This window comes from Melospiza georgiana, chromosome 2 (genome assembly GCF_028018845.1).
Source record: "Melospiza georgiana isolate bMelGeo1 chromosome 2, bMelGeo1.pri, whole genome shotgun sequence".
Taxonomy (NCBI): Eukaryota; Metazoa; Chordata; class Aves; order Passeriformes; family Passerellidae; genus Melospiza; species Melospiza georgiana.
In genome coordinates, this window is record NC_080431.1 from 4,422,798 (window position 1) to 4,448,804 (window position 26,007).

At 40.1% G+C, this 26,007-nt stretch overlaps 1 protein-coding gene across 5 annotated transcripts in view; it reads right to left on the reverse strand.

Annotated features, from left to right (window-relative positions):
* Window positions 1-5,307: 5,307 nt before the first annotated feature.
* The window catches only part of POU2F1 (POU class 2 homeobox 1), a 45,976-nt gene continuing 25,276 nt past the window's right edge, over window positions 5,308-26,007 (reverse strand). For all 5 annotated transcript variants that reach the window (XM_058045353.1, XM_058045352.1, XM_058045351.1 and 2 more), the window contains 9 exons: window positions 20,342-20,436; window positions 18,162-18,335; window positions 14,328-14,469; window positions 12,087-12,232; window positions 11,411-11,590; window positions 8,501-8,606; window positions 7,744-8,089; window positions 6,902-6,990; window positions 5,308-5,755 (listed from right to left, as the gene is read on the reverse strand). In XM_058045353.1, coding sequence (XP_057901336.1) covers window positions 5,445-5,755; window positions 6,902-6,990; window positions 7,744-8,089; window positions 8,501-8,606; window positions 11,411-11,590; window positions 12,087-12,232; window positions 14,328-14,469; window positions 18,162-18,335; window positions 20,342-20,436 — 1,589 coding nt within the window. In that variant the 3' untranslated portion in view covers window positions 5,308-5,444. The remainder of the gene's footprint in view (window positions 5,756-6,901; window positions 6,991-7,743; window positions 8,090-8,500; window positions 8,607-11,410; window positions 11,591-12,086; window positions 12,233-14,327; window positions 14,470-18,161; window positions 18,336-20,341; window positions 20,437-26,007) is intronic.

The window sequence follows — 26,007 nt, forward strand, 5'->3', positions numbered from 1 at the left end:
TACTTGTCATTTCAGTGCAATCTCCCTAACGCCCTTCTAACAGCATCCCAACAGGGGTAAAAATACAGAGCATGTCCGCACTTGAACTATCCTGGGAGAAGTGGCAGACAGATCAAATGCAGGTAGATAAGTTGAAAAAAATCAAGGTTTTTTTTTCTGTGCATTACTATGTCCATGTGTGAAGATATGCAAATAGAGGAATTGCTTTTCATTGTTCCAAAAGCACTGAAATTTCTTGCACTGACACAGAGGGAACCAGGTACCACTCACAACGTGGAGACAAAGATATGAACCTAAGAAACTGTGAATTGTGAGCCAACAGCTTTTTGACAAAAATATCCTGTCAAATATCTTTAAAGTATTTTAGGGGAGTCCCCTCTGGAAAGAAAAGAGAAACTCACAAGCAGCAACAAGAGATTTAATGAGTGAGAAGGGCAGAACTTGTGCAAGGTAAGTATCTTGAATTCTATATTGCTATAGTACTTTGGGAGGGAGAGGGCAGATGTCCTGGTTGCAAAAATAGAAAGGGATTAGAGTTGGCTGTGTGAGAACTGACAGCCATAAATGCAATGGGGAGCAGCAGGCCAGCTTATTCCTTTGGTAATACTCCACCCTAGGCATCATCCAACAGGGACACACAGGCCCTGCTGGGGTACAGGGTGTGGAGAAAAAGCATTTAACCATTTCAGGTAGAACAGGAACAGGGAATAGTGACTCTTTGTAAAGTTAATGTGGCAATAAAAACATCTACATTTTAAACTTCCAGTTTAAAACCAAGTATCATTGAAAGCTTGGACCATGCATTATTTTATCCCTCCTAAAACACTCTAATGACCATGAGAAGCTACCTGTCTCTTTAAGATAATTTTGTATCTTTATATATGTCTTTATCTAAGAAAATATGAATTAATATTTAAGGTAAATTAGATGTTGCTTTGGTTTAGTATCTGTGGTATGGCTCCAGCTGTAATAGTTGTGCTGCTCCATTTGCAACAACAACAAAAAAAGAGGGAATTCCCGTTTTAAGGAACGCTGCTTTGCAGGAATGTGCACAGAGTTAAGGAATTAATTCTCCTGTGTCCTTCACTAACTCAGCTACAGAAATGTACCAAAGCACCCCGTGTGAGGCTTACAGAGGTGGCATTTGAACATTAGGTCACAGTTCTAAAAGATGTCACATCCACACCACCTCACAGTGATGGATAAAAACATACTTCAACTAACAGGTGTTGTACAGTGACTCAGAAACAAAATAAATGCTCTGGAGGAAATCTAAGCAGATGTAACAAGTGGAAGCAGCCACACCTGGCTGTGTGTACTTTCTTTGGGCTGTTTGTGAATCCTTCCACGGTGACTGTGGAGAGTGGGTTCTAAGGTGACCAAGTGTGCTAAAGCCAAAGTGTGCTAAAGCAAAACACGTTTTTCTTAAGATCAGAAAAAAATGTCAGCACCAAGCTACAAGACCAACTCCTGAAGCCATTCTCTAAATTGTTTCTGACCTTCTGGTCATATCTGTGTTTGTTTTCCTGGAAATCTCTTGCTTTTTGAACTATCCCTGTCTGCAGGGAGAGCTTTCACCGTATCTTTTCTTGCCTGGGTACTGTGACATGCTTGCAACTATGAAAAGCAACCCTCTCACCTTTAAATACAGAGACATGGAAATCTGAAAAAGAGATGCTATTATCCTTTTCCAACACACCACCAAACTTTCTGTGATCATATTTACTGGATCTGTACACAATTGTTATTGTTTCTTTTCAGATGCATCAATTTCTGCTGCCAGCATGATGATGATTTAAAAAAGAAACTTCTGCTAAATTCTGGTACATGATCTCATATTCTTTTCATTCTCTGAAGGAGCACATGCACTCTAACTTGGCAGACGTACACCCACTGCCAGTCTGATTTCTGTCTTTCACCTAAACACTGGAGGTAGCCAGCATCCATGAGGAAAAACACCGATAGGGATGAAAGGTAGGCTGCAGGAACAACAGTCAGTCAGTCACAGGGATGTTTTAGGGGACAATGAATCAGAGCACATTGGCAATGGATGCCATGGGATATGTGCTGTTTGGGTATTATGTCAGTTTCTGCAAACAAAACCAAGCTTTTTTGGATATGTGGCTACACTGAGTTTCCAGTTTCTCTCAGAAAAAAAATCGCTAAGAAATTCCCTGGAATCTGGGCCCCAGATAGGGTGATGGGGTAGAGAAGAGGAGGGTAAAGAAAGGGGTATAAGGTGCTCACACCAAAGCCATGTGACCAATGCAAAGGTAGTCAGGAAAAAAAGCAGATTTTTATAATAAATAAACCATCCAAGCTGCATTAGTGTTCCAGATATGTACTCAACAAGACCCTCTCCCAACCACAAACCAGCAAGAATGGGACATGAAAACTCATTCAGACAGCTAATGGCACAGTCTCCTGGAACTGTGGAGAGAGGATTTTCCACTGATTTAAGGCCCACCTTTCTTTGTGTTTCCTAGATATCTGCAAGGACCATGCCCCCCACCCACCATAAAACCCTTGGGAGGAGGGAATCCATCCAAGACGAGCCCGGTGGTCTCCCCCCAACAAAAAAAGCTTCCTGATAAATTGTACTTTTGCACAGGCGTGAAAGTAAGCAGGGACTTTCAGAGTCAGGAACAAACGCTACAGCTGCGGTTTTCCCCATCCTCTTACTTCACCCAAAACAAGTCCAAGGACTTGCATTCCTTTGGTAGAAACTACAGACCGTGCTGTGGCCTCCAGACCAGCACAGTGGGTACCAGCATCTTCTCTTCTACTTTTTCCCTACCTCCCTGAAGCTCACCCAGCTGTACCTGTTGCTGCTCTGAAGCTTTTGCTGTGGGCCATTGCCACTTTTGCAGTATTATTCATAGCCCTAAAAGTCTCCTGCACAGCCTGAAGACGTAGAGACGTATCAAAAATACAGAGATTCATCCATACTGGGGGGGATAAAGGTGGGACCTCTTGGATAACAATCCTCTGACATTGCCATTCTATTTACACATCAAATAAAAGAAAACAAATTAAAATCAAGTTACGAGTCTGCCCCAAGGATAACACAAATTACCAACCAAAAAAAAAAAAAAAGATTAAAAACAAGCAGCAACTTTTATATAAAATTAATAAAAACAAAAGACAAATGAAAAAGAAATTGTCAGTAGCATCTATCGCCTCTCTGCATCTGAACTGCACTTACACAAACTAGTCCATTAGTACAGCAGCTTGCTAGAAATTGACTTTGGTTCAAGCTTAGTTTTAAAAAAATAAAACATAAAAAAATCAAAAACACATAAGAAACGGTGGACGGACATTTGTTAGTTTCCCTGCTTGCAGTTCACTAGTTCTGAAGTTTTAGGGGTAATTGGTTTAAATATCAGTAAAACAGGAAGGTGGAGAGTTAGAGATGAACAGAGCAAAACCATGGTGGTGGGGGGAGAGATAAGGGGTTCTGCCACTTGAGTGCAAACACAACTCCCACATGCTCAGGCCACAGACCAGACCATGTGTGGAGTTTAAAGTTGCTGCCTTCCGGATCTTGGATGAGAAGCTCCAGGATCCCCCTGAATCATCAACAAAATGAACATAGCTGCATCAGCTCATTAGTTTAGGACACTCTGGTGACAAAAGAAAAGGGGGTAGGTGGGAAAGGGACTCTTCTAATACCCTTACTAGCTAAAAGTAATTTAGTTTTGTACACATGGCAGAAACCTTTAAATCCATCAGGAATGGAAAGTTTAACGTGAACTGCATTGCAGCGATCCAGTCTTCTCTCTTTAAAAATTATTTTTCTTTTTTGGTTCAGACACTGGATTGTATATTTAAGAATATACGGATCTAACTTCTGTACAGTTCATTACTCCTTTCCTCATCCACAAAAATATCCTTCACTCCACAGATCAGAATCACCCTTAAAGAGTGAGTTGCAGTGCCAGGTGCTGGCCAGAGGCGCCGATAGCTGCGCTCACCCTGCAGCTCAGAGACCACACGAGATCAGCCCGGGGTGTGCAAGGCCCCAGAGTGGCTCTGTTGTGTTGGCATTAACAATGGCACCTTCTGTTCCCATAGTCCTGGCTCCTGTCTTTTGCAGCCAGAAGCACTTTTTGTTTTACTAGGAAGCTCTTCTAAATAGTGTTGGAAGCATCAGAAAAGGAATATTGCTATGAATGGGGAGAATGTGACCTTCTGAAATCTGGTACCAACTCACCTAGAGGGTGTCTAGAACTCTAGATGCTACTTTACATGCTGCCAATTAGCCTGGGTCATGATGGTTTTTAAATATTTGTGTGTGCTTTTGCACAGCAAAATGAAATCTATGGAACAGAAGAGCCATCAGTATTGTCACACAATCCACACTCAGGAGGTCACATCCTGCTCTCTGGAGTAAAAGGAACCAAGCACACAAGGCTAAGAGCAGAATTTGGCTGTTCTGTCTAAATATTTGAGAGGAGAAGAACGGCAGTTTGGAGTAAATTCCTACCTCTGCTTACCAAGCAGAGACCAGCCTGGAAGTTTGCACACAATGATCTCTGCTGCTGCACTGAGCTTCCTGCACAAATGATGAATATAAATTCTTCTGATCCCTACAAGTAGGCATTAGACAAATTCAAGGATGAGGAAACTGTTCAGAACATTTCCAGAAGATTAGGATAGAAAGTCTATTTGTGCTCCATTCTTCCTCTCCACCCCCCCACCCTCCCCCCATGGTGTGGGAGCTCGCTGAAAATAATCCAGGAGCAAAAGACAAACGCGTCCAAACTATATATATAAAAATAATAATAATAATAATCATAATAATAATAATAGAGATACACCAGTAATACAGGCCTGCCTAAATTGTACCAGTTAAGAAAGGAACCCCCAACATGATTGATACGATTATAAACACCTTGTATGACATAATGGCCTGTACAACAGACCTATAAAATGATAATTAAAAAAGAAAGATATTTAGACCAAAAAAACCAAGAAATCCCCTTCCTATGTTTGAACTGATAACCCACCTTAACTTGTCATTGTGACTGCTGGAAATGATAAGTAGTCCTTTCACTTTTTTTGTGTTTTTGCGGTTTTTAGTTTTTTTGTGGTTTTTTTTTTTTTTTTTTTACATTTTTGGTTAGAAAGTTCTCCGATCCATGAAGCGATCCTGAAAAGACAGTGTTTATTATAAAATTAGGCAAATGTCTGTCCCAGCTTTAAATCCTTCCTGTTTTGCTTTTGTTTTTTTTTTTTCTCCTTTTTTTTTGGTTTTTTTTTTTTTTGTTTTGTTTTGTTTTTTTTAAATATTTTTCCTTCTCTCTCTCTCTCTTTCTCTCTCTCTCTCTTGTCCCCAGCAACACGGTGAGAGGATGCCCATGGCATTTTCAGTCCATCGACCGGGCTGGCAGCCGATCCCAGCGCACAGTGACCCAGGCTGCTGGAGCAGAGCCCAGCCCGGCTCACTGTGCCTTGGAGGCAGTAGTGGTGGTGGACGTGGCCCCGCTGGCAGAGGCCACTGTGAGGAGAGAGTTCTGGATGGACTCGGCTGAGGTGGAGGTGGCGTGAAGGCTGGCGACTGGTCCAGAGGCCCCTGCGGAGGCTGCAGCTGCAGAGACCAAGCTAACTGGGTTGCTGGTGAGCAGAGAAAGGTTCTGAGGGTTCAGGAACAGAGGGGCAGTGACGATGTTAGGGGTACCTCCAGCATTGGCAAACACCAAGTTTCCAGTTGCATCCAGTGATGTTATTGGAAGAGAGCCACCGGATGCAAGAGCTAAAAACAAGGAAAGTTGAGCAGGGAGGAGATAATGTTAACAGTAAGCAACAATGCAAAATGAGCCTAAAAGCAAGGGGTCTCTGCATTCGCCTTTCTCTCATGCGTGCGCTCTCTAAATCACTTGTTTGAGATCTTGCACATACTAAAATGCATCTTTCATTTGCTGCTAAACTAATTCCACTGTGCCTTTCCTCAGCTCTTTTAGTACAACACTCATCTATGTTTTCTGCCACAGAGAGTCTGTGCACCCAGCCAACTTGCACTGGGAAGGGTTGAGATGAGGGTTCATGTGAAATGACAGCTATCACAAGATGGAGAAGGTCATGTAACCTTGAGTGTAACATTTTAAATGTTGACATATAACCAACCACTGTTACAACTCACTCTCATGGGTCTACAGTGTTCAGTCTGCCTTAGATTATGATCTCCTAAATTTATCTGTGACACTTTATGAAATGGTTCTTTCTTGCAACCTAGAAACAAGATTTGTTCAGCTAATTTAGAGGATATTTGAACACACAGGTTTTACCTAGCTCTTTAGACACTTGTACCATCCAGTTTTTATGGGTGGCAAACTATGAACAACTCTTGCTGAAGCCAGTGGTAACTTTTGCCTTTGTGCTACTTCCAAAATAAATAAATATATCCTCTTCTGAATGTGGATTTATGTATTTAAAGTTCTATGTAAGGATTTCAGGAGGCAGGATGTTTGTTGCAGGTTCTTTTCTAATACATATGAAGACAAGAATTCAGGATCAAGATTTGCTCAGAACTGCCCTTCCCAGAGACCTCAGAACAGTGCAAGTCTGCTCAAGCAGACTACAGAAGAGCTATAAAAAGCAAATCTCTAACCTGCTAAAGACACAGGCCAATGAGGCAAGGACAACAAAATAAATTCCAGATTATATTCAGTATCTTAAACGCCTCCTTTAAATCATACACAGCTCTGATTCCCTATCTGAAGTTGTACCTGCTCTTATCTCTGTGACCCACAAAATGTATTTGCACATTTAATTTTTTAAAGCCTTTACTCCTACAGAATTTATGCCCAGTGCTGAGGAGTCAGTGCTCTCTGGTAGACAAAATAAGAGTGCATAAACTGAAGCTGTGTGATGGAGATGCATTAAAAGGAACACTACTGACCTTGAATAGTTGCCAGTGTACTGTTGCTCATCAGGGCCGGGCTGAGAGCACCACCTAATGTCCCTGGATTGAGACTGAGTAAGGCACCTCTGCAGCAAGATCATGGAAGAAGTGGGAAAGAGAAAGAGTGTTACTTTTAAGAAAAGGTTGTCACTGTTCAAAAGTACACCATCATATTTTTAAAAAGGGGGGAAGGGCAAGGTGGGAGGAAAGACCAGAAATGAAGGGCTATTTTTGGATTATTTTACTTTTAACTCCATGAGGGGTTCATGACATGCCCAAAGTACAAGCAGTGTAAATACATTACTTGCATTGATTGTTGGTGTAAAATATTCTTGTAAAGTATTTGGGGAAAACTGTTAATTGTTAGAGAACTATCATCCTCTCCCAAATGCAGATAAGAAATATGTAATTCAAGAGGAATTAAACATCTGTCTGAGCAACATTTCTAAAACTGTAACTTCAACAATACATCATTTTCCATTTTTAAGAACTTCTTGCTCACGATGGAGAAATGAATAGAGAGGTGTGAAGTGGGTATAGGCTATCTCTCCATTTTACAATCAATAGAACAGATTCTATGGTTCAGTGGCAAGTTGCAGTTTTTAAGTCAAGCTCTGCAGTGGGATGAATGATTTATCAAACAACATCACTGCAACACAGCTTTTTCACCTTTAAAATGAGCACAGTATTTGTGTACTGTGATGGGAATGGTCCATTCCCATCTATGAGTAAACCGTCAGAATCTGAGATAAATGACAGCGATACAAAAAAGCAATTTATCCCAAGAATTTTCCTTCACTCTTCTATCACCTAAAAGGGTGTGCAAAATGGATCCTTACCCAGCTGCAAACTGCGAGGATGCCATCAAGCCTGGGTTTAGCCCTGCTGCAGCAGCCATGGCAGCAAGACTTGCATTTGCAGGCAACTGTGCAGCTCCTTGTAAAGCGGCCGCTGCCGCCGTTTGCAACCCTGATGCCGTTACCATCACCTGGCTGGTCCCGAGAGGGGAGGACAAGGGGGTGGAGGTTGTCTGTGTTGTGCTGGTCTCACTGGCACTGGAGGCCTCGGAAGTGGAGGCTGAGGCAGAAGGGGAAGGGCTCGGGGCGGGTGATGTCACTGCTGAAGAAGCCGGAGGTGCTGTTGAAATCACTGTTGCCGTGTTGTTGGAGGTGGTTTCTGTTGTGCCTGGAAGAATGGTTCTGGTCAGACCAGTACAAAACAGGGACACCAGACAAGAGAAACCCCTGCCCACCTGATCTCAACTGCATGTCCAGCTGGAAGGGGCACAAGCACACATTTCTGTAGTACCAAGAGTTCAAATGAAAAAATGAAATTACACTTCCCAACGCGGGGGGCTGAGGAGCTCCAGAAGTCAGCAATGAAATACAGTATATTTTGTTTCAGCACCACCTGTGATTTTATTCCTGGAAAAGTCAACTCAGTGGTCACAAAAACTGAAGCTTCTTAGTGCAGCAACAAGGAAGGATGACAGGAATGTCCTGGGATAGCAGTGACCAATAGTGACTGACTCTCTTAAGAATTCAAAAGGAACAAACAGCAGGGGTTGATGTGGTGGCAGCAGAGATCAGCCCTTACCTGTGACTGACAGACTGGTGACAGCAGGACTGGCCAGAGGGAGCACGGGGTTGACAGTCAGGGTTGTAGCTGCACTGCTAGTCACAAGGCTTGGCGTGGTTGCCACCTGGAGGTCAAAAACGAATAAAACTGCTCAGCTGCTCAAAGACAGAGTTACACACTAGACCTTGATTTCTTTCTTTCCATCCTCAGCTGAGGAAGTTATCAGCAAAAACAAAAACACTGCATATAAACTAATTTTTTTTTTGTAATTTGGTTACTTTATCACTCAATGAAACAAACATAGCATCTTCTCTAATTCCAAGCAGTATGTTTATTCCTAATAACTCAGTACTTGAAAGCAGATACACCCCTATCCATATTGTCTCAAGACTGCAAGTTGGCCCTCTCTGCCGCCCCACAAAGACAGCACCTTGTTTTAACAGAGACACTCTTAAGAAGGAGTTACAAAATATATTATTTCTACTTTTTTTTCTTGTTTTAACATCTTTTCAGCTCCAAATCTTTCTCTGACAAAATTATGTAAATGCCCCAGCATTAACAAAGGTATTTAGAGTAGTGTGTTTATATGGAGCAGCAGAATAACATTTCACTTTTATTCAACCAAACTATAAACTTTACTTTGATAAGCTTCCTTGTGCCAGAGGAAGGATCCCTGAATTTTAAAACATACAAATGGACTTTTCAATCGTGGATGGCTTATTACAAGAAAGCTACAATAAACTGAAGACATTACAGACAAACACCAAAGATTTAAGGTTGGAGAAACCAGCTTATAAAGAAAAATGAAATATAAGGAAAGGACTTTTTATGGACAAGAAATGGTGTCCAGCAGTAATATTTGAAGGCTGTTATACATCAATGAGAGAAATGAATCCTTTAGAATTGCCCAAGAGAACATAGCCAAGGATATAGGCTAAACATTCCTCCTTTCCACTCTCTTACCGTAAGTCTATTATCAGAGAAATATCTCTCCTGCCTCTTAGAGGGAATCAAATGCTTCACGCATTTTAAACAAGACTGGGGCAACTGGGACAGATCTGAAAGCTTTCTGCCCATCTCAAACAGTGTATGAAATTAAGAGGAGCTGGATGCACAGTACACCTCCCACTAATGCAGCCCAGCCACCACATCTGTCATCTGTCCAGCAAGCAGTTAAGGCCAAGGTCACCATCCCTATTTCAGGGCAGAGAATGACCTGGAATTAATACAGCTCACCCCATGGTTACAGTGAGTGACTCCAGCCAATGCAAGAGGAGGCTGCCCCCAAAAGGAGCCTTCCCCTCCAATCCTGCTGCAGAGCCCTTGCCCTCGTGCAGCCAGGCTGCAAGTCACACTGGCTATCTAACCACACTGAAAATTCATCATTGCTCCTCACATGGCTAATTTGCAGTCAAACTATTAAAGTAAGCCCAAGCATCCTATGGACACAATCCCCAGAGCTGACACAAGGAATCAACAAAGCACACAGTCAGTGAAGGCTGGTGGCAGCAGGGCTGGAACATCCATTTGAGTAGCAGCACAGTATTAAGAGAGGCTTAGAATGAGTGAAAACACTAGTGAAACTTCACTGATGAAAGGGAGACTGTGGTTAACCCCTCAATTTCTTACATACAATGGCAGATTATAGCAACAGGAAAATTTCCCTAGGAAAGCTCCTTTAAGTTGCAGTCTGAGGGAACTTGCACAGTTCCTAAAACATACTATCATAAATCTCACTATATTCTGCTTTGGTAGCAAGGCATGCAACCTTGCTTTGAAACTGAGCAAAAAAAATTCCAAACCAAAATAACAATAAAAAGGACTAGGTACACTTAACACAGCCCTTCCCCTGAAACAAAAGGTTGCATGCACACACCCTGAGACAAGGATGAGGGGAGAGAATAACACGTCACCAAAATTAATGGTTTAATGAAGTACTGGAAGATATTAGCTACTACAGTGATGAGGGTGGAATAAATACTACAAAAGGACAGCTACAGGCTACATAAATTCCACCACATTCCTATTAGCATAGCTACTATGAAATCTAATAGCTACTGTTTCTATTTATGAAAACAGACCTCCATGGACATTGGTAGCAAAGGTGCTGAAGGAACCTTGATGCATGTGTTTTGTTACTCTTATTTTCATGAAGTTTGTGTTTACCTGAGGTAAATACAAGTGTGGGAAATTAATTACATGAGTATTAGCTAAACTGTTCTTCTGTTCCATGCCTTTCTTTTATATAAATAATTTCTGACTAGAAATAACAACAATGGTATCATTGGATTTGTGTAACCTAAGTCTCCAAATGATACAGAATCAAAGGATGACTAAGTCTGGAAGGGACCACAGTGGGTCCTTGGGTCCAATCTCCCTGCAGGGTCAGTCCTAGAACACATGGCACAGAACTGAATCCAGATGGTTCTTGAGTAACCCCAGTGAGGGAGATTCCACAGCCTCTCTGGGCAACCTGTTCCACTGCATGACACATTTTACTGCTGCTCATTTACTGAGCAGAGCTGCTAAAATAAGAGGTGGTGGGGAGAGCTAATAAGCACTTTTAAAAAATTACTATTATTTTATTTTTTAAAAATTGGGTAGAAGAAGGAAAGTCCAGGTATAAACTGGAAGCATTATCTGAACTAAGTTCAAAACAATAACCCCAAGTGCAAATTTGGTAGCCAGAATATTTGTTCATGAGCTGACTAAATAAAACACCCTCACTCAAGGGCTGACTGGTGCCTGATTTGTAAGCATTATCCCTCTCAGACAGTATCCAGGTGGCACACTCAAAATGCCAGTAAAACATAAATATGTGAGAATAATCTGCTGTACAAAGAAGGTGCAGCACGTGTAGCTTCCACAGTGAGCACAGCAGAACTACCTCCACCAGTGATCTTTGTCAACACAGCTCTTGACTCTTACCAGTGAGGTTGGACAAGGGAAAATTGCTTTGATGGGCGAGCTGCTGGTTCCACCACTGCTGGGTGGGTTGATCCTTTTCTCCTTCTGGCGCCGGTTACAGAACCAAACGCGGATCACCTCCTTCTCCATGTTTAGCTGGTCAGCTATCATGGCGATCTCATCCGAGGTAGGCTTTTGGTTCTGACAAAAGAAAATGGGATTTCAAAAGCTCTGAAATTACCTCCTGAAGTTTTGCATCATAGCTTCTTCTCCAGTAGGCACAAATCTGAATTAGTGATTTCGATCCAGAATCTGGTCAGTGGTACTGTAGAGACAAACCACAGTAGATGCTTCTGCCCTCCATCTAAAAACCTCAAATTATGTGTGCTTAGATTATTGCCTCATTTATCCATCCTCATGAAGGGTACTGTTTAAATATATGTCTGAGTATAGTGGAATGCAAAATCACAAATCAGTGAAGTGCAAGAACCAGTGAGTTTTTCTGAGGGGGTCTGTGTTTGTTTGTAAAGTGAAACAGATGTTCATGCACATTTCTTGGCATGGCTTTTGTATTCCCCTTGTTTAGTACTAGCACTTTCCCAAACAGCATAATCACGGGTTCACTCTAACATATATAATTGTTAAGTGAAGCTTCTCCATTTTTTCCTAGGCTGAGCAGAGCAGCAGGAGCACTGACCTCCAGGAAACTCTTCTCTAAGGCCACACGTATGTTGGTCTCTATGCTGGTGCGTTTCTTCCTCCTACGGTTCAAGCCTTCGATCCCTTGCCCTGGAGAATTCAGGGCACTTGGGCTGGAGAGAGTTGAATCAGATGAGAGGTTTTCTGAAAAAGAAGAAAGTGATACAAATCAGGAGATTTCATCTGAATGCAGTGCAGTCTGATGCAAGTGTTCTTCACCTGTGCAAGGTATGTTAAGACCTGCTCTGTATCTATTCCAAATACATAGAGGTTTATGAAGATCACATGCATTAATCATTGTATTTACAAATTACAACATATACCTGAAACTAAAAACCTACAAATATGCCCAGAGGATGCCCTCTGCTCCTGTATGCTACCACAGCATCCCTTTTACAGTACCTATACAGAGTTTGTTTCCCATATCTCATTCTACTCCCCACTGACTCACTGCACGCCCCAGTTGAAAGGAAAAAGGAGTACTTGATATCCATGGGCCATAGCTGAAAGTCACAGGCAGTTATGAAAAAAGTCTGAGGAGCCTGAAATTTCTTCTACCCACTCTACAAAACACTCGAGGAAGAGAAGTTCATAACCAGCTCCCCAGTGTTCAGTCTCTTCTCTCTGGACATCTTAGCAGACACTCAGGGCTACCAACCACTCCACACAGCAAGCAGCTCCCTCTTCTTAACTTCACCAGGGCTCTTAACCCCTAATCCTGTCTTTCTGGCTTCACAGAGGAGCAAAGAGAGAACATTTAACCCCACTTTGCAGCAGGAAGAGCAATCTAACCAAATGGCAAGTTTCAGCAGGGAATTTAAACAAAATTTTTAATTGTGGCTGGAGTTCTTTCGTTGCACTGGGGCATGTGGGTGATAAGCAGGTGTCAAAGTTCACAATGCTCATGATTATTCTCATAGACTCAAATGGGCAAGTATTTTCTAGATTTTTTAAAAATAGTAATGGCACCTACAAATATGTGGAAACTCTTCCTCTGACAGAAAATTTCACTGAGAACCAGCTGAGTTCCATGGCAATAAATTCTGGAACCATCAGTATGCTTCTCTTGCCTACTTTTACCTAAAAGTAAAACAGTAGCCTCTAAAGTCACCTGAATCTTTCTTCCAAAGATTTTCATGGAACTGAGTCAGAGCCAAAGACAATGGCTTGCAGGAAGTGAAGAACCACAGCACTGTTCACTCAACTTTAGAGAGACAAGTACAAGTATTTCTTCAGGCTAGCAGGAAAAATAACCCCAATGACACTCCTTGCAGCACTGGACTCCTCCAATGTTGCTGGAAGGTTTGGGGATCACTGTCCTGTGGACTTGAGCACTCAGTGTGGAGCTATTTATGTTTTCTATCCCAGACCTACAACACCTAATGATAACTCCTGTCAGCACAACAGAATGACACTTCCTTTTCTCAATGCAGGACAAATTTTCAATGCTGCATGAAATTACTTTCAAAATTTCAGAGAATGCTGTAGGTGCCAGCATAAAAATAGGTAGGCACACACCATCCCTGCCATCTGCTTAACATATCCATCAGTTTTATGCTATGCACAATTGCATACTTGGAAGAAAAATCTGGCTGACAGCACTCTCAAATGCTTTCTCTCCTAACATCTAGCACCACCACACAAGCTCCTTTTCCTGGTGGGAAATAAAAAAAAAAAAGAACACTACCAACATTGGCATAGTGAATAACTTGTATCCCAGAAAAAAAAAGCTAATATGGGAGGGAAGAAGCAAAACCTAACCCACAAAATCTCTTTCTACAGGGAAAAATATTATTTATCTGAACCACTGGAGAGAGATAAAAGGAATGCACACAGGGGTATGGAAGGAGATGGATGCAATAAGCTCTGCCTACTGAAACAACAAATCATGCAACCCTCTCTCTACTACACATCTGAAAAAGAAAGCTAGAAGAGGATTAGAAGTTATATGCATTAACATACACGAAGGAGGAAAACCATGACACATATTGTACCTCATCCCATGCAATGGTTCAGCTGTCTAGAGAACACACTTCTGAAAGTTCATACTGGAACAATTTTGGATGCATACAGGCACATGGAAAGGGAACTATGGAGCCTTATTTCTACACCCTCATTTGTCCCACGGGCAGCTACAAAGGCTGGTAGCTTCATAAAACCATAAGGGCACAAACGAAGCAGCTTTTCAGGATCCTACTGATTTTGGTAGGCTGGTGAAGAAATACACAGACTCATTCACCTGCATCATTGAGCCACTTTTCCAGAAGTGGCTTTAACTTGCACATGTTCTTAAAGCTGAGGTTCAAGGCTTCAAAGCGAGAGATGGTAGTTTGGCTGAAGTCATTTCCATAGAGTTTGCCCATAGCGAGCCCAACATCACCCTGGACAAAGAAAGAGAAAAAAGGGATTCACTGACATAGGCACTTCCAAAGCAAGGAATCCTGTCACATTCTGGTGTTCTCTTAGTGACACCACTGCTGTGTGGGATTGCAGTTTCACACAGGCTTTCTCAGCGCTACCAAGATTCATGCTAAAGCAATAATCATAAAGAAATGTCAAACCTCAGTCAGTTTAACCTTGCAACTCTTTCCAGGAAATCCCTGATGCTTTGTCTTCTTAGCATTATCACTGAGCAGCACATTCCACTAAATGTTAACTTGTAATTTTTTAAAATAAGTAAAGGCCAAGCTCTCTTTGGGAGCAGATTTAAGTTTTTCTGCATATTTCACACTGGAAGTTCAAATAAGCAGAAATGCAATGAATTTACTTTCCCAAATTTGTAGAAAATACTCAGGACAAGATGTCTGCAAACATACATCCCATTTAAATAGATGCAGAAATATTTTTATCTGAACTGCAAGTATCTTCTGAGGTTCAAACCAAATTTCTCCCCAATAGATACAAATTTCAAAGCAGACAAGAAGTTGAACCATTTCAAGTAATGATTAACTGCAGTCTTGACTATCATTACCCATCTGCCAGAAAGTTATCCAGGAGATTTACAGGCAGATTATCATCTCTTTACATCTGTTATTGCTTTCTAAACTCAGTTTTAGCTAGCTATTCTGCTAGCAGACATTCTGCTTATCCTAATATTTATGTATATATTAAATAGCTGTCTAAGTATACACTTGAAAAGTGGTGTTTAAAAAAAAAGAAATCAATCCATTCTTGATTGTGGCCATTAAAAACACCATAGTATTTTCATGCTTTGCTTTAAAGGTGGAAGATCTTGCCCTTTGGGAAAAAAAAAGCACTTATATTTCAAGTATACTACTTCTAAAGCAGCTTTATTTAGATTTTTACTTTTTTAAGCACAAAATGAAGTATGAGAAGTGTGGAAGAAGAGGCTGAAAAGCTGGAGCACAGTTAGTGGAGTTTAATTGCAAATGGGTTAGTTGGACTGGGCATAAAGCTCGCTTTTCTCTGAGGTCAGCTCCACAACCACAGCTGGGTATGAGTACACTGACAGCATGCAGAGTGGCCACACACAAGCCAGGAAGAAAACAACCTTTGGGAAGCTTAGTAAATTGTGCAGGTTGAGCAAAGAAAACAATTTCCTTCCTAGAAAAGGACCAGAACAATTGGTTTGTGTGCCCTTCAATCAGAGGAAACACGTGGGAACTCACATTTATGCCTCTACTCATATGCCAGGATTCTGTGCATTTTAAAACTCATAAATCATTCCAAGAGGAGTAGCGTGGATGCTCTTCTAGGTTTATGAAGAAGAAAACCTGGCTATGTAAACCATTTTAGAGATAAGTTGATTTATGTCTTGGCAGGAAAGAGTTATGAAATTTGCTCCAGTCCCCCAACTAAATTTAATTCTGGACTTATGTTGTTCTTACAAACATTTGCCTTCTGATTTAAAATGAATAGTTAACCATTTCTTTGTCAATGCCAAAAGGTGGCAGCATTTCAGCAGCAGGCAAAGGAATTTACATATTGGGATGAGAATTTTATATATTGGGATGGCCCACAGATAGGATGGAACAGAGTATAAAGGCACTGAATACACATCTGATCTACTCTGTAGGCTGACTGAAGCTCTGGTAATGAACTGCAACTGATTATAAGGTGCATCATTGTTGTGTGTACTGGTCTGTTAAGAAGCTCAGATGGTCTAGCAGAAGTAATACCTTTCACAGAATAAAACCAACATTTTCTAAAATGTTCACTCACATCTCTTGAACCTGTTCTGAGCAATTAGTCCCAGGCCTGCAATGATGCTAAGGTGCAGTTTGCTCATTGTGTCCCTGTGTGTCAAACATGGAGGTATTTTGAAGGAAAACAAACAAAGGGATTTAAATGCATCACCCACATTTCAGGGTGGGAGAAGAAGCAGAACTGCTGAAATTCAAAACCTGCTTTATTGTTCACATGACAGAATGTAGTAAGTGATTAGTTTGCAATGCAAACTAAATCTTACAATTATTTTTGAAAGGCAGGGGTGGGGTGAGTCTGAAAAAGCTTACAGTACTGCTGGAAATAAATTTCTATTATCCTCTGAAAGGCAGTCTATTTATCCAACTATAGGAAACCAAAGTAATCAGGGTCTCTAATTATCATCCAATTATGCAATTAGGTTAAAGTTATTAGAACAGCCTAATTACACACATACAAACTCAGAGCAGGATAGGAATGACCGAATGCAATTTTATCACATTCTCAAGATTCCCCTTTTTTAATCTGAAAAGCAAATACTAAAATGTAAGCCTGAGCAGTTGTGTTCATTTTTCCTCACCATGAAAATTCATAACCAGGTCAATAAAGAAAGGTTAACACATAGCTTAAAAAGTCTAGTTGAGCTGTTATAATCATCTCACAGCAGGACAGATTAAACATAATAATGAGAGATCTACACGAACCTCCTCTGTCAGGCTATAGGGAAGCTATTGTATTTTACCCTATTCTGTGCTGCTCTATTCGAGCTTTTGTGTGTGTCCATCACTTGTATTTCTGTGCCTCCCTCTAGTGGAAAGAAGGGAGGGAAGGAGACACACATGCCAGCAAAATGCACTTCATTTGACTAAGAACATTCTGTTCTTGACTTGTAATTAAGATGCTGCCAGGAACTCTCATTATCAACTTTGATTTTTCAATTTAGGACTTTGCCAGAAAAATAAATCTGAATTCAGTACATACTTTCAGCTAGAGTAGATTTACTTATTCTATTCCATCACATATGTTGGACTGACTGCTCTGAGCTCGGACTTTAAAATACTTTGATATTTGCATGCTCTTTCTTCTAGTAAAATCATGCTTATGTTTAACCATGGACTCCTGCCAAAACTAATTGTTTACCTGGGGAAATGTTTTAATTTTGCAGGGGGGAAAAAATAATTTTGATATTAATAAGAAAGGACTCTTGGAACCAAGTTCCTTTCAACAGAATAATGGAACATATAAATGCAATTTGTACTTTTAATTGTCGTCTTCATTCAACCACCTTCACTACGTTCAAGATTATTTTTCTTCTGCTCTATGGGTATTTCTGAGCTTTTAAACAAACCAAAACAAACCACAACTCCAGTTCACCCTTGTAAGGAGAAAACTTCAAAGGTGACAGTCCTTTCAGGTTTTGTTTAGGAACCTTAGCAAAAGCATTAAATACAGAAATCATTGATGTTTAATAGGAAAATATGCTCGAGAGATAAAAACCCTTTGACATCCAAAGCAACTGCACAGATGTGATACACTTTTTAAACACACAGAGCAGTTAATTGTACTGTATGATTTTTGGAACTTTGTACTTCTGAAGGCAGCTTTAAAGTGCTTTGTCCCATTCATGTCACATCCCATGGAATGAATAGTGCACATGCAATGACATCTGGAGCTGGTAAATTCACGTTTTCCCCTGCTGGGAAAATGGCTATGCTTTAAAACCAACAGGGAAGTAAGATGGATGTATGGCTTTTTCTGTTATTTCTTAGAAATCCCCCACATAAAGGCCAGAGCATAACCCTATTTAAGCAGGTTCTCCTAGGAAATGATGGAATTGTAGTCTCCCCCCAGACTTGAAAGATGAGACCTCAGGTTCCACACTGGCAGGCACTAAGGTACGCAGTCTCACCTGAGTGAATCCAAGTTTGATCCGTCTTTGTTTGAAAGTCTTGGCAAACTGCTCAAGCTCCTCAAGGTCACTGGGCTCCTCCAAGCTGGGAGTGTCGATTCGCTTTGGTGTTGACTGGCTCTGTGGAAGTGACTGAATGGGGGTCGCTGCTATTGTGCGTGTTGGGGTTGCTGGCTGTTGAGACAGCAAGGAAAGGATGAAAATCAGACTTAAGAGGATAATCAACAGAAATTAAATTCCTAAAAGCTATGTGATGTTCTTGGGAGAGAGGTCAATGGATTGGACGTTTCCTGAAATCTGGAAGTTCCTCCGTTTATCAACATTGCTCCCAGAACAAGTAAACACAATCCAGAAAACTACAACAGTATCACAGGCTTTTAATGGTACTGTTGTAAGAGATGTTCAATGGTAACCACCAGCTTTCACTTGCTGCAGAAGCTGCTCAAAGAAAGGCTGAACACACTCTACTTGATATGCTTCTATCACTTATAGACACCTTGGCATTCATCCCTTTTGAAAAAAATTAAAATTGAATCTACTGGTCTTGTGAGGTGGCAGATTGTCATCAGCCCAAAAGATGCAAATCCCCTATTTAATTCTGGAAGAGTGAGCACATGCAGATGTAGCAAACATGGCAAGTTTCCTCCAATGTCATCTCTTGTGACCGACTCAACTGTTCAGGAAAGAAAGACTAGATTTACCTATAACCCTTCTGTTGACAGTTGCAACAATAAAATGAACATTCTGGTAATACAAGAAATTAGGCAAAGGCAATCTGCAGAAAATTATTCATGCCATGATCAGGTGAGATGCAGAGACAAATCATCTACTCCAGTTAATTTCTAGTCAGTTTAGCTGGGGCTCTTCAGTAAAGGGGATTTCATGCCTCTGTGTCCTGCACCCAGTTCTGAAACTCAGGACTCCTTCAGGGCAAACAAGAACAGCCACAAGTCCAGGCAGCACTAGAGTATTATACAAACTCTATGCAAAGGTTCAGAAAAGGCTCTTCTAAAAGAAATGGCCTACATATAGCTCAGTCTTTACATCTTTACATAACTCCTTATGTTGTTTTCCTTCTGGGTTAGTGCAGTGCTTTGCAGTGCACAGCAGATGGTAGAGGGAGGTCAAGAACTATAATTCCATTACTTGAGAAATAATGTAATCATATATGATTTTTCTAGAATTGCAGATACATGTGTCACACTTAAAGGTTTTTAATATTTTTTAATTTATATTAATCATAGTGGGTAATTACTGCAATATGTCTTCACTGATTTCACCCACTTTACATAATTTATTCTTTCTTAGTGGTTTTAATATTTTTTTTAATCAAAGAATAATCTTTAGTGTGGAATCATCCTGCAAGCTGAGGTATGAGCTAGAGGTGAGACAAATTCCATTTTCCACATGGTGCATGAAAACTACCAGAGGTGGTATAATAGAAAATGTAGTTTTCTAAGACTCTGATAGACTCAGGCACCTTACTGCAGACTAGAAAATTCTTGTATGTAACCGAGGTGGCAGGAAGATACTGTGTGATATTACATGGCATTTGAGAAACAGCATGCAGCCATGAAACTAAACTGCACAGTAAAACCCAGAGCCAAGCACGACTAAATTTGCAGGCACATGCAACCTTAAAATTGCTTTTCTTATAGTCTGAAAACTTAATCACAAAGCTCTAATATTTTAATATACATCTATCAGAATATTCGAATATTTCATTTCTAACCATCTCTTCAGTTTCACAGATGCTAACTGATAAGACTGGCAGTGACTTAACAGTGATTGCAAAATAACTACACTAAAATAAAGATAGGTTACCACTGCAATCTTCAGAAAGAGGCTTGTCAGTGAACCCCTTTTGGAGCTTTTGAGGGAGCTCATGCCTTGCTCCTCTGAATTTTCAAGAAAACCTTACAGAAAATGAAACAATGCTCCAATGCCATTAACTCAAGGTACCAATCATGAAAATTTCCAGCTAAAACTCCACTTTAGAACGTTAAAGCCTGAAAGAGGCACACAGAGGTGGGAGCTACAAATGCACTGTTAGAGCTAGAAAGACAAATGCATGGTTATAGCTACAACATCTATTCAGGTAACTAATACAAAGGGTCCATTCACTTGCCATAGTTTAAATCCCCTCAAAGCAAGGCAAGAAGTGTAGGGAAAAGCCTGACCTGCGAGGCAAGGGTGATGCTTGGCTGAGACTGCAGGAGGTTGGCTTGGCTTTGCTGAGGTAGTTGCGTTAAGAGATTCTGCGCTTGCAGGAGACCTGCAGAGAGAAAAGGGAGTGGTTGGTTTGGCATTCAAAAACACTAAAACATGAAATGAGGTAAAACAAGGCTCTTGCCAAATGAGGCAAAGGTTAAAAAAATTGAGATGTGAGCTTCTGTTTTATCAATGCATAGGTAAGTTCAGACTTTGGAGTTTTCAGGCCAAAATCCCCTTGCATTTCCCTGCAGTGTAAGTGGTGATGGAAGGGAAAGAGGGAGAAGTGTGTGTGAGTGTCCTCTGCAGAAAGAGTTGGTAATGATCTAGGTCATCCCAGTCCTGTGTGCAGGAATCACTCACTGCCCCTTTCAGCATGCAGAGTTTGGGTGCACCTCTTCTGGTAACCAAGAGCTGACCACGAATTGTGGAGCCATATAAAATACTGAGACTAATGAGATCAAATTCAACAACTGAATACTAATGAAAATCACCAATTTGGCTTCTTGATCACCCTCCTTCCTCTCCAAACCACCCCATGCCAGCTGCCTGACAAGAGGGAAGCTTTCTGGCACACTTAAGCAGACCACACCAGAAGACACAACAAGCCTAGATAACTCCCTCTTGGGTCAAATAAAGTAGGAATCTTTTGGAAAAGTAATTGGAATTAAAATTTAGGTGAGATACTGAACACTGCTCCATTTTAACAAATAGAATAAACACTACAATGAATATAGGAAAACCCTGCTACTATGAAAAAGTGCCAACATCAAAGAACAGCTGCAACTGATAGAACCAATATGTATAACATGCTGTCAATTTACAAATAAATTCCCTTACAGTCCACTATTTGTACAGTTTATTAAATCTCTGAGGAAACAGATACACGCCTGCATCTCTAAATACTTTAAACTACTAGAAACCATAATTTTTTTTTCATTTCTAATGCAAAAACATATCTATTTTTGAGAGAGAGAATCTTGACAAAAATATACTTACAGTTAGTCAAATCCCTCAATTTTACTGTGAAAAATGTTAACTGTTATTTTTTAGGTACCTCCTGGCTATAACTATCAATTTCCACTAAAATAAATAAGAACCCAACTAATTAAACTTACATTTCAATATACCTAGTCCCTAAAACCCAGGGGGAACAACAGATGGATGGACTGCTATGCCACCATCAACTATGCAGCACTTAAATTCAACATCATCAGCTGCCTGACCTACCTCTTAGCAGAATAAAGGCAGGGGAAACAGAATTTAGAACTGGATAAATACCAAGTGAAGAACTGGATCTTTTATGCAAGGTTAAGGCCATAAGAGACATGGAAAGAGGGATTACTATGGTTAAGAAGGAGAAAATGTATGCTCAGTAAGGGATACACAAGCATAGAAGAATTATCATCTGACAGCAATATTTGATTTTTGTTTAACAAAGAACTGAATATGTATTTTAAACAATCTTGTTGCTATCAAGATGCTCAGGACCTACAGAATACAGCCAGCTGCTTATGTAACATAATAGCACACCACAGACAACCATGTAAGTTTGCTCTGCACCACATAATCAACGTGTTCCAGCTGTGTTTTTGAAAAACTACAGTGAGGGAACAGAGCTGCTCAAGGAACTTCCAAGACAGCCACCTACTACAGCCACACACTGCTTTTTACAATGCAAATATTTGTTCACTTGAAAGATGATTTTAGCTGCCCAAATCTAAATATTAATAAGTAAACAGTCACCTCTAAGTGCAGTTTTTTTACCTTAATTCAGTGACAGTGAATTTTAAACTGACAGCTTGAAAGAGAAAGGGGCAAACCCATCACACTGTCACTACAGAAGGGCTGTAAACAAACAAATGAAAACCAGGCAGCCAACAGTGATGACATTTGAGTTCTAGTCACTGGTAACACAATTGATTACAAGTTACTGACTTGTCTTATGACTGCAATCAGAGTAATTAGGACTGGCCTTTTGTGACTTTCTGTCCCCAGAGAAATCCCAGAGGATGTTTTTCTGGCATTAACAATTTTGCTAAAGAGCACAAGATGACTACAGTCTTCCTAATTTTATTCTCACTCACATGGTCAGAAGTAATTATAATGGAATTACCAGTATAAAATAATCTGAACACATTTAATCTACTCTGTTTTTACATAATTTTATCCTATGTAAGAGCTGCTGACAGAAGGTGTCACAGGCAGAAACTGGAGACAGAACAAGTCAATTCAACCTGCAGCTGACTGAAGGGGATGGGGAAAGCAGCTGGAATATTTTGGAAATGTGTCTCCCCCTGATCACAGCCTTTTCAGGCACACACACTGGGCACTCCATGGCTCTCATGGGTGGGCAGCTGCAGTTGTGCTCTTTTAAGACATGACTTGAACCAGTCTGAGCTCCTCCTTCATTACTTTTCTGAGAAGAAATCCCTGAGGTCCAAAGTAACTTCAGTGACTGAACTTACAGAGCACATAGCACTGCTTTTTCTAAGTAAACACACATCTTTTAGGGACCTGCTGAGATCCTGGCATTTCAAACACTGCTGTTTCCTTAAAGACTCATACTGCCACAAATACTGCTTAACATCTTTATTACCAAGTAGGCTGATGGGACAAAATAGATTCTCAGCAGGTCTGTGGACAATGCCAAAGATGGGGAAGTGGTCAACAGGCCAGAAGCCAGGGTCTGGACTAGCTGGACAAACAGGTGGGTAACAGGATGGAACAGGTAAGTGAGCTGGTTTTTTAGCCTGATGAGAAGACTAAGGTGAGATCCTACTGCTTTCTTCAAAGACAGAAATGGACTCTGCTCGAGGGTACACTGTAACGAGATTCAATGGCTATCAGAACATGGAAAACTCCAACTAGATATAGGAAAAGCATTTAATTTTTTTTTTACCATGACAGCAGTGAACTCTTGGGGCAGTTTACTCGAGAATGTTGCAGAAGCTCCATTCTTGGACAGGTTCAATTCAACTGGCTGAGGTGCTGAATAGCTGCTGTAACTGGACCTGCTTTGAACAATTCTACCTGGTCTCTAGAGGTCCCTTCCAACCCACATGATATTTTTGAACCTATAAAAGCTGCCACTGTACTTGTATACTTTACTTAGGTCATATTCCTAACCCTCTGTCCTGGGTTTAAAGAGTCTAGTGCTATTATTGCATTAAATATGGCACACAAATCACCTGTGTGGCACTCTACAAGAATGCCTGCATGGAGGCAGACAAGAATCTGTGCAGAAGTATGATAGTTTAGAGTATTTTTTTTTTAATAGTTATAGTAAATAGATCTATTGTCATTCAGGATTTTTCCTGTAATGTCTAAGAGCAGCATGAATAATGGTCCAAGCCAAAAAACTCTTCCTGCCAGCCAAGAGTCCCTCAGGACTGATCTGGGGTTCAGTTCTATCTAAAATTAAACAAAAGATAAAACAAACATTCAAGCACAGACTTTTTCAGCATAATTTTTAAAAAGTTGGCCCAGAAGCATAATGCATAATTCATCCCAAACTGATCTCCCAAAAGAGTGAATTTTTTCATGTAAGAACTTGACTGCTTTATCTCTGCCAAAGCTGTTCATCCCCTCACTGGAAGTTAGCTTGCAAGACAAAGCCATTACAAGGACTTCCACATGAGTGAGGTCTCAAAGTCTGTATAATACATATGAGAAAAGAAAACGGGATAGGATTTGGCCCAGGCAACTTTACAATTAAAAAAAAAATCCTAAAGGCAGTCTTTAATAATAAATAGCAATAACTTGAGACTAGGTAGGTCCAGTTTCAATGTTTATAGTTAATTAGTAGCTTGTCTTCCACATTTTCCTTTCTGGATATTATCCTTGTAAGTACTATTTCTAAATCTCACTGTGATACAGTCTTTGATCAGATCTCAACAACTCCTATTTGCAAGATTAATTTATATTAAACACAGCACCACTTCCCCCTCTCTTCAGATTTTTACTGATACGATTTGTACTAGCAATATCTCACAAGTAAAAAGGTGAACAGTCACCTGATGAGGGTAATATTTTTAAGAAGCAGCTCTAATTGTAGTAAGGGATGTTAAATTGATTATTTTAGAGACAGCTCTATTAGATACAAGAGCAGATACAAGAGATATGAAGGTATTACAAGGTGCTACATTCCTGCTGGTGACTTGAACAATAATGTGAACAACAGTTGCACTGAATAAGAAAATGTTCCAAATTTCTATTTCCATTCAATCTTCTCCATATCTGCTGAGGCTTGAAACAATTCTTTCAGTTATGATGTTATCAATTACCAGCCATGAAAAATGGGAACTTTAAAATTTGTTTCATATAAGCCCCTAAATAGCCAGAAATAGTGTGGAAAAGGAAGGTGACTACGTTAGACACACGGCAGTGGATTTATGGGGAAAATTTCCTATCTGCTGCTGGGAGCTATAATGTGTGTGTTGAAGAAAGATAGTAGAATAACATCCCAATTGTTGATTAATATTTTAGGTACTGAATTTCCTAAATTTTTTCAAAAGTTGAATCTCGGCTCACGATGTTAAATCCCTTCAACAATCTAAATACAATTGCTGATAACTGCATTTCTCTGTACCCTTTGCCTCTTGAAGTAAAACATTTTTCTTCACCAAATGTTTACATCTTCTATAATCTTGTCTAGATACACTATTATTCACTTATTTCCCTCAAAACTCTTCTCATTTAAAAACAGTGTTTCTCATTTACATGACTACATGGCATACACAAAATATGTAGCATAGTCTGTAAAGCAAGAAATTTCTTCCAGAATACATAATCTAGACACAAATCTGAATTTTTATGTTCATTATTAAATGTGTACATATATAAAGCTCCATGCAATACCAATGAAGCATTAAAAAAAAAAATAATGCCATTGGTTTTGAAAAAAATTCTATGCTAGTTTCTTTAGAATATTTATTATTTTATGAAGCTGACTAATGGAGCAATAGGACATGAACAACATGGAAAAGTCAGATGCAACAGGAAATAACAAAATAAAAATACACACTTTCTCAATCTTTCCCATAAATAATAATGTACTGTTTGAGATCTTCTAACCATAACCATGAAACACTGCAAAAAAAACATATCAAAAAGTGATATAAGGGGTATTATGACACACATGTTGCTTTATCATTGAGTGCTCATAAAGAAAATGAGATCTATTCAAGCATTTCAGTTTGGAAGGTTGTCACACACTAATGGCCTATGGTCAGAATTCAGCATATAAATCTTCCTACATTTTTGAGCTATTCAGTTGTCCAGGCTGCACATTACCAGTAAAACATGATGTCTCTACCTCCACTGCGTCACTGAGGACAGCAATATGCAGCTCTTAAATTGTACTGAAGAAATGATTTTTCAGAGATGGCCTCTGGAAAAGGTACTGTGAAAATCTCATCTAGTACTTATTCTACTTCAGAAGATTTTAAGCAAACAAGAAAGCCTTCCCTTCTATAATTCAAACAACTCATTTTGGGGAATGAATGCAATGTGCTTCTCTTAGTTTTCCTTTCTGTAAAGCATCTTCAAAGGTATTTTATAAAATCACAAGAATTTATCTCAAAACGTAGGCAGACAACAATACCAACGAGTTTTTCCAAACAATGCTTTTGTG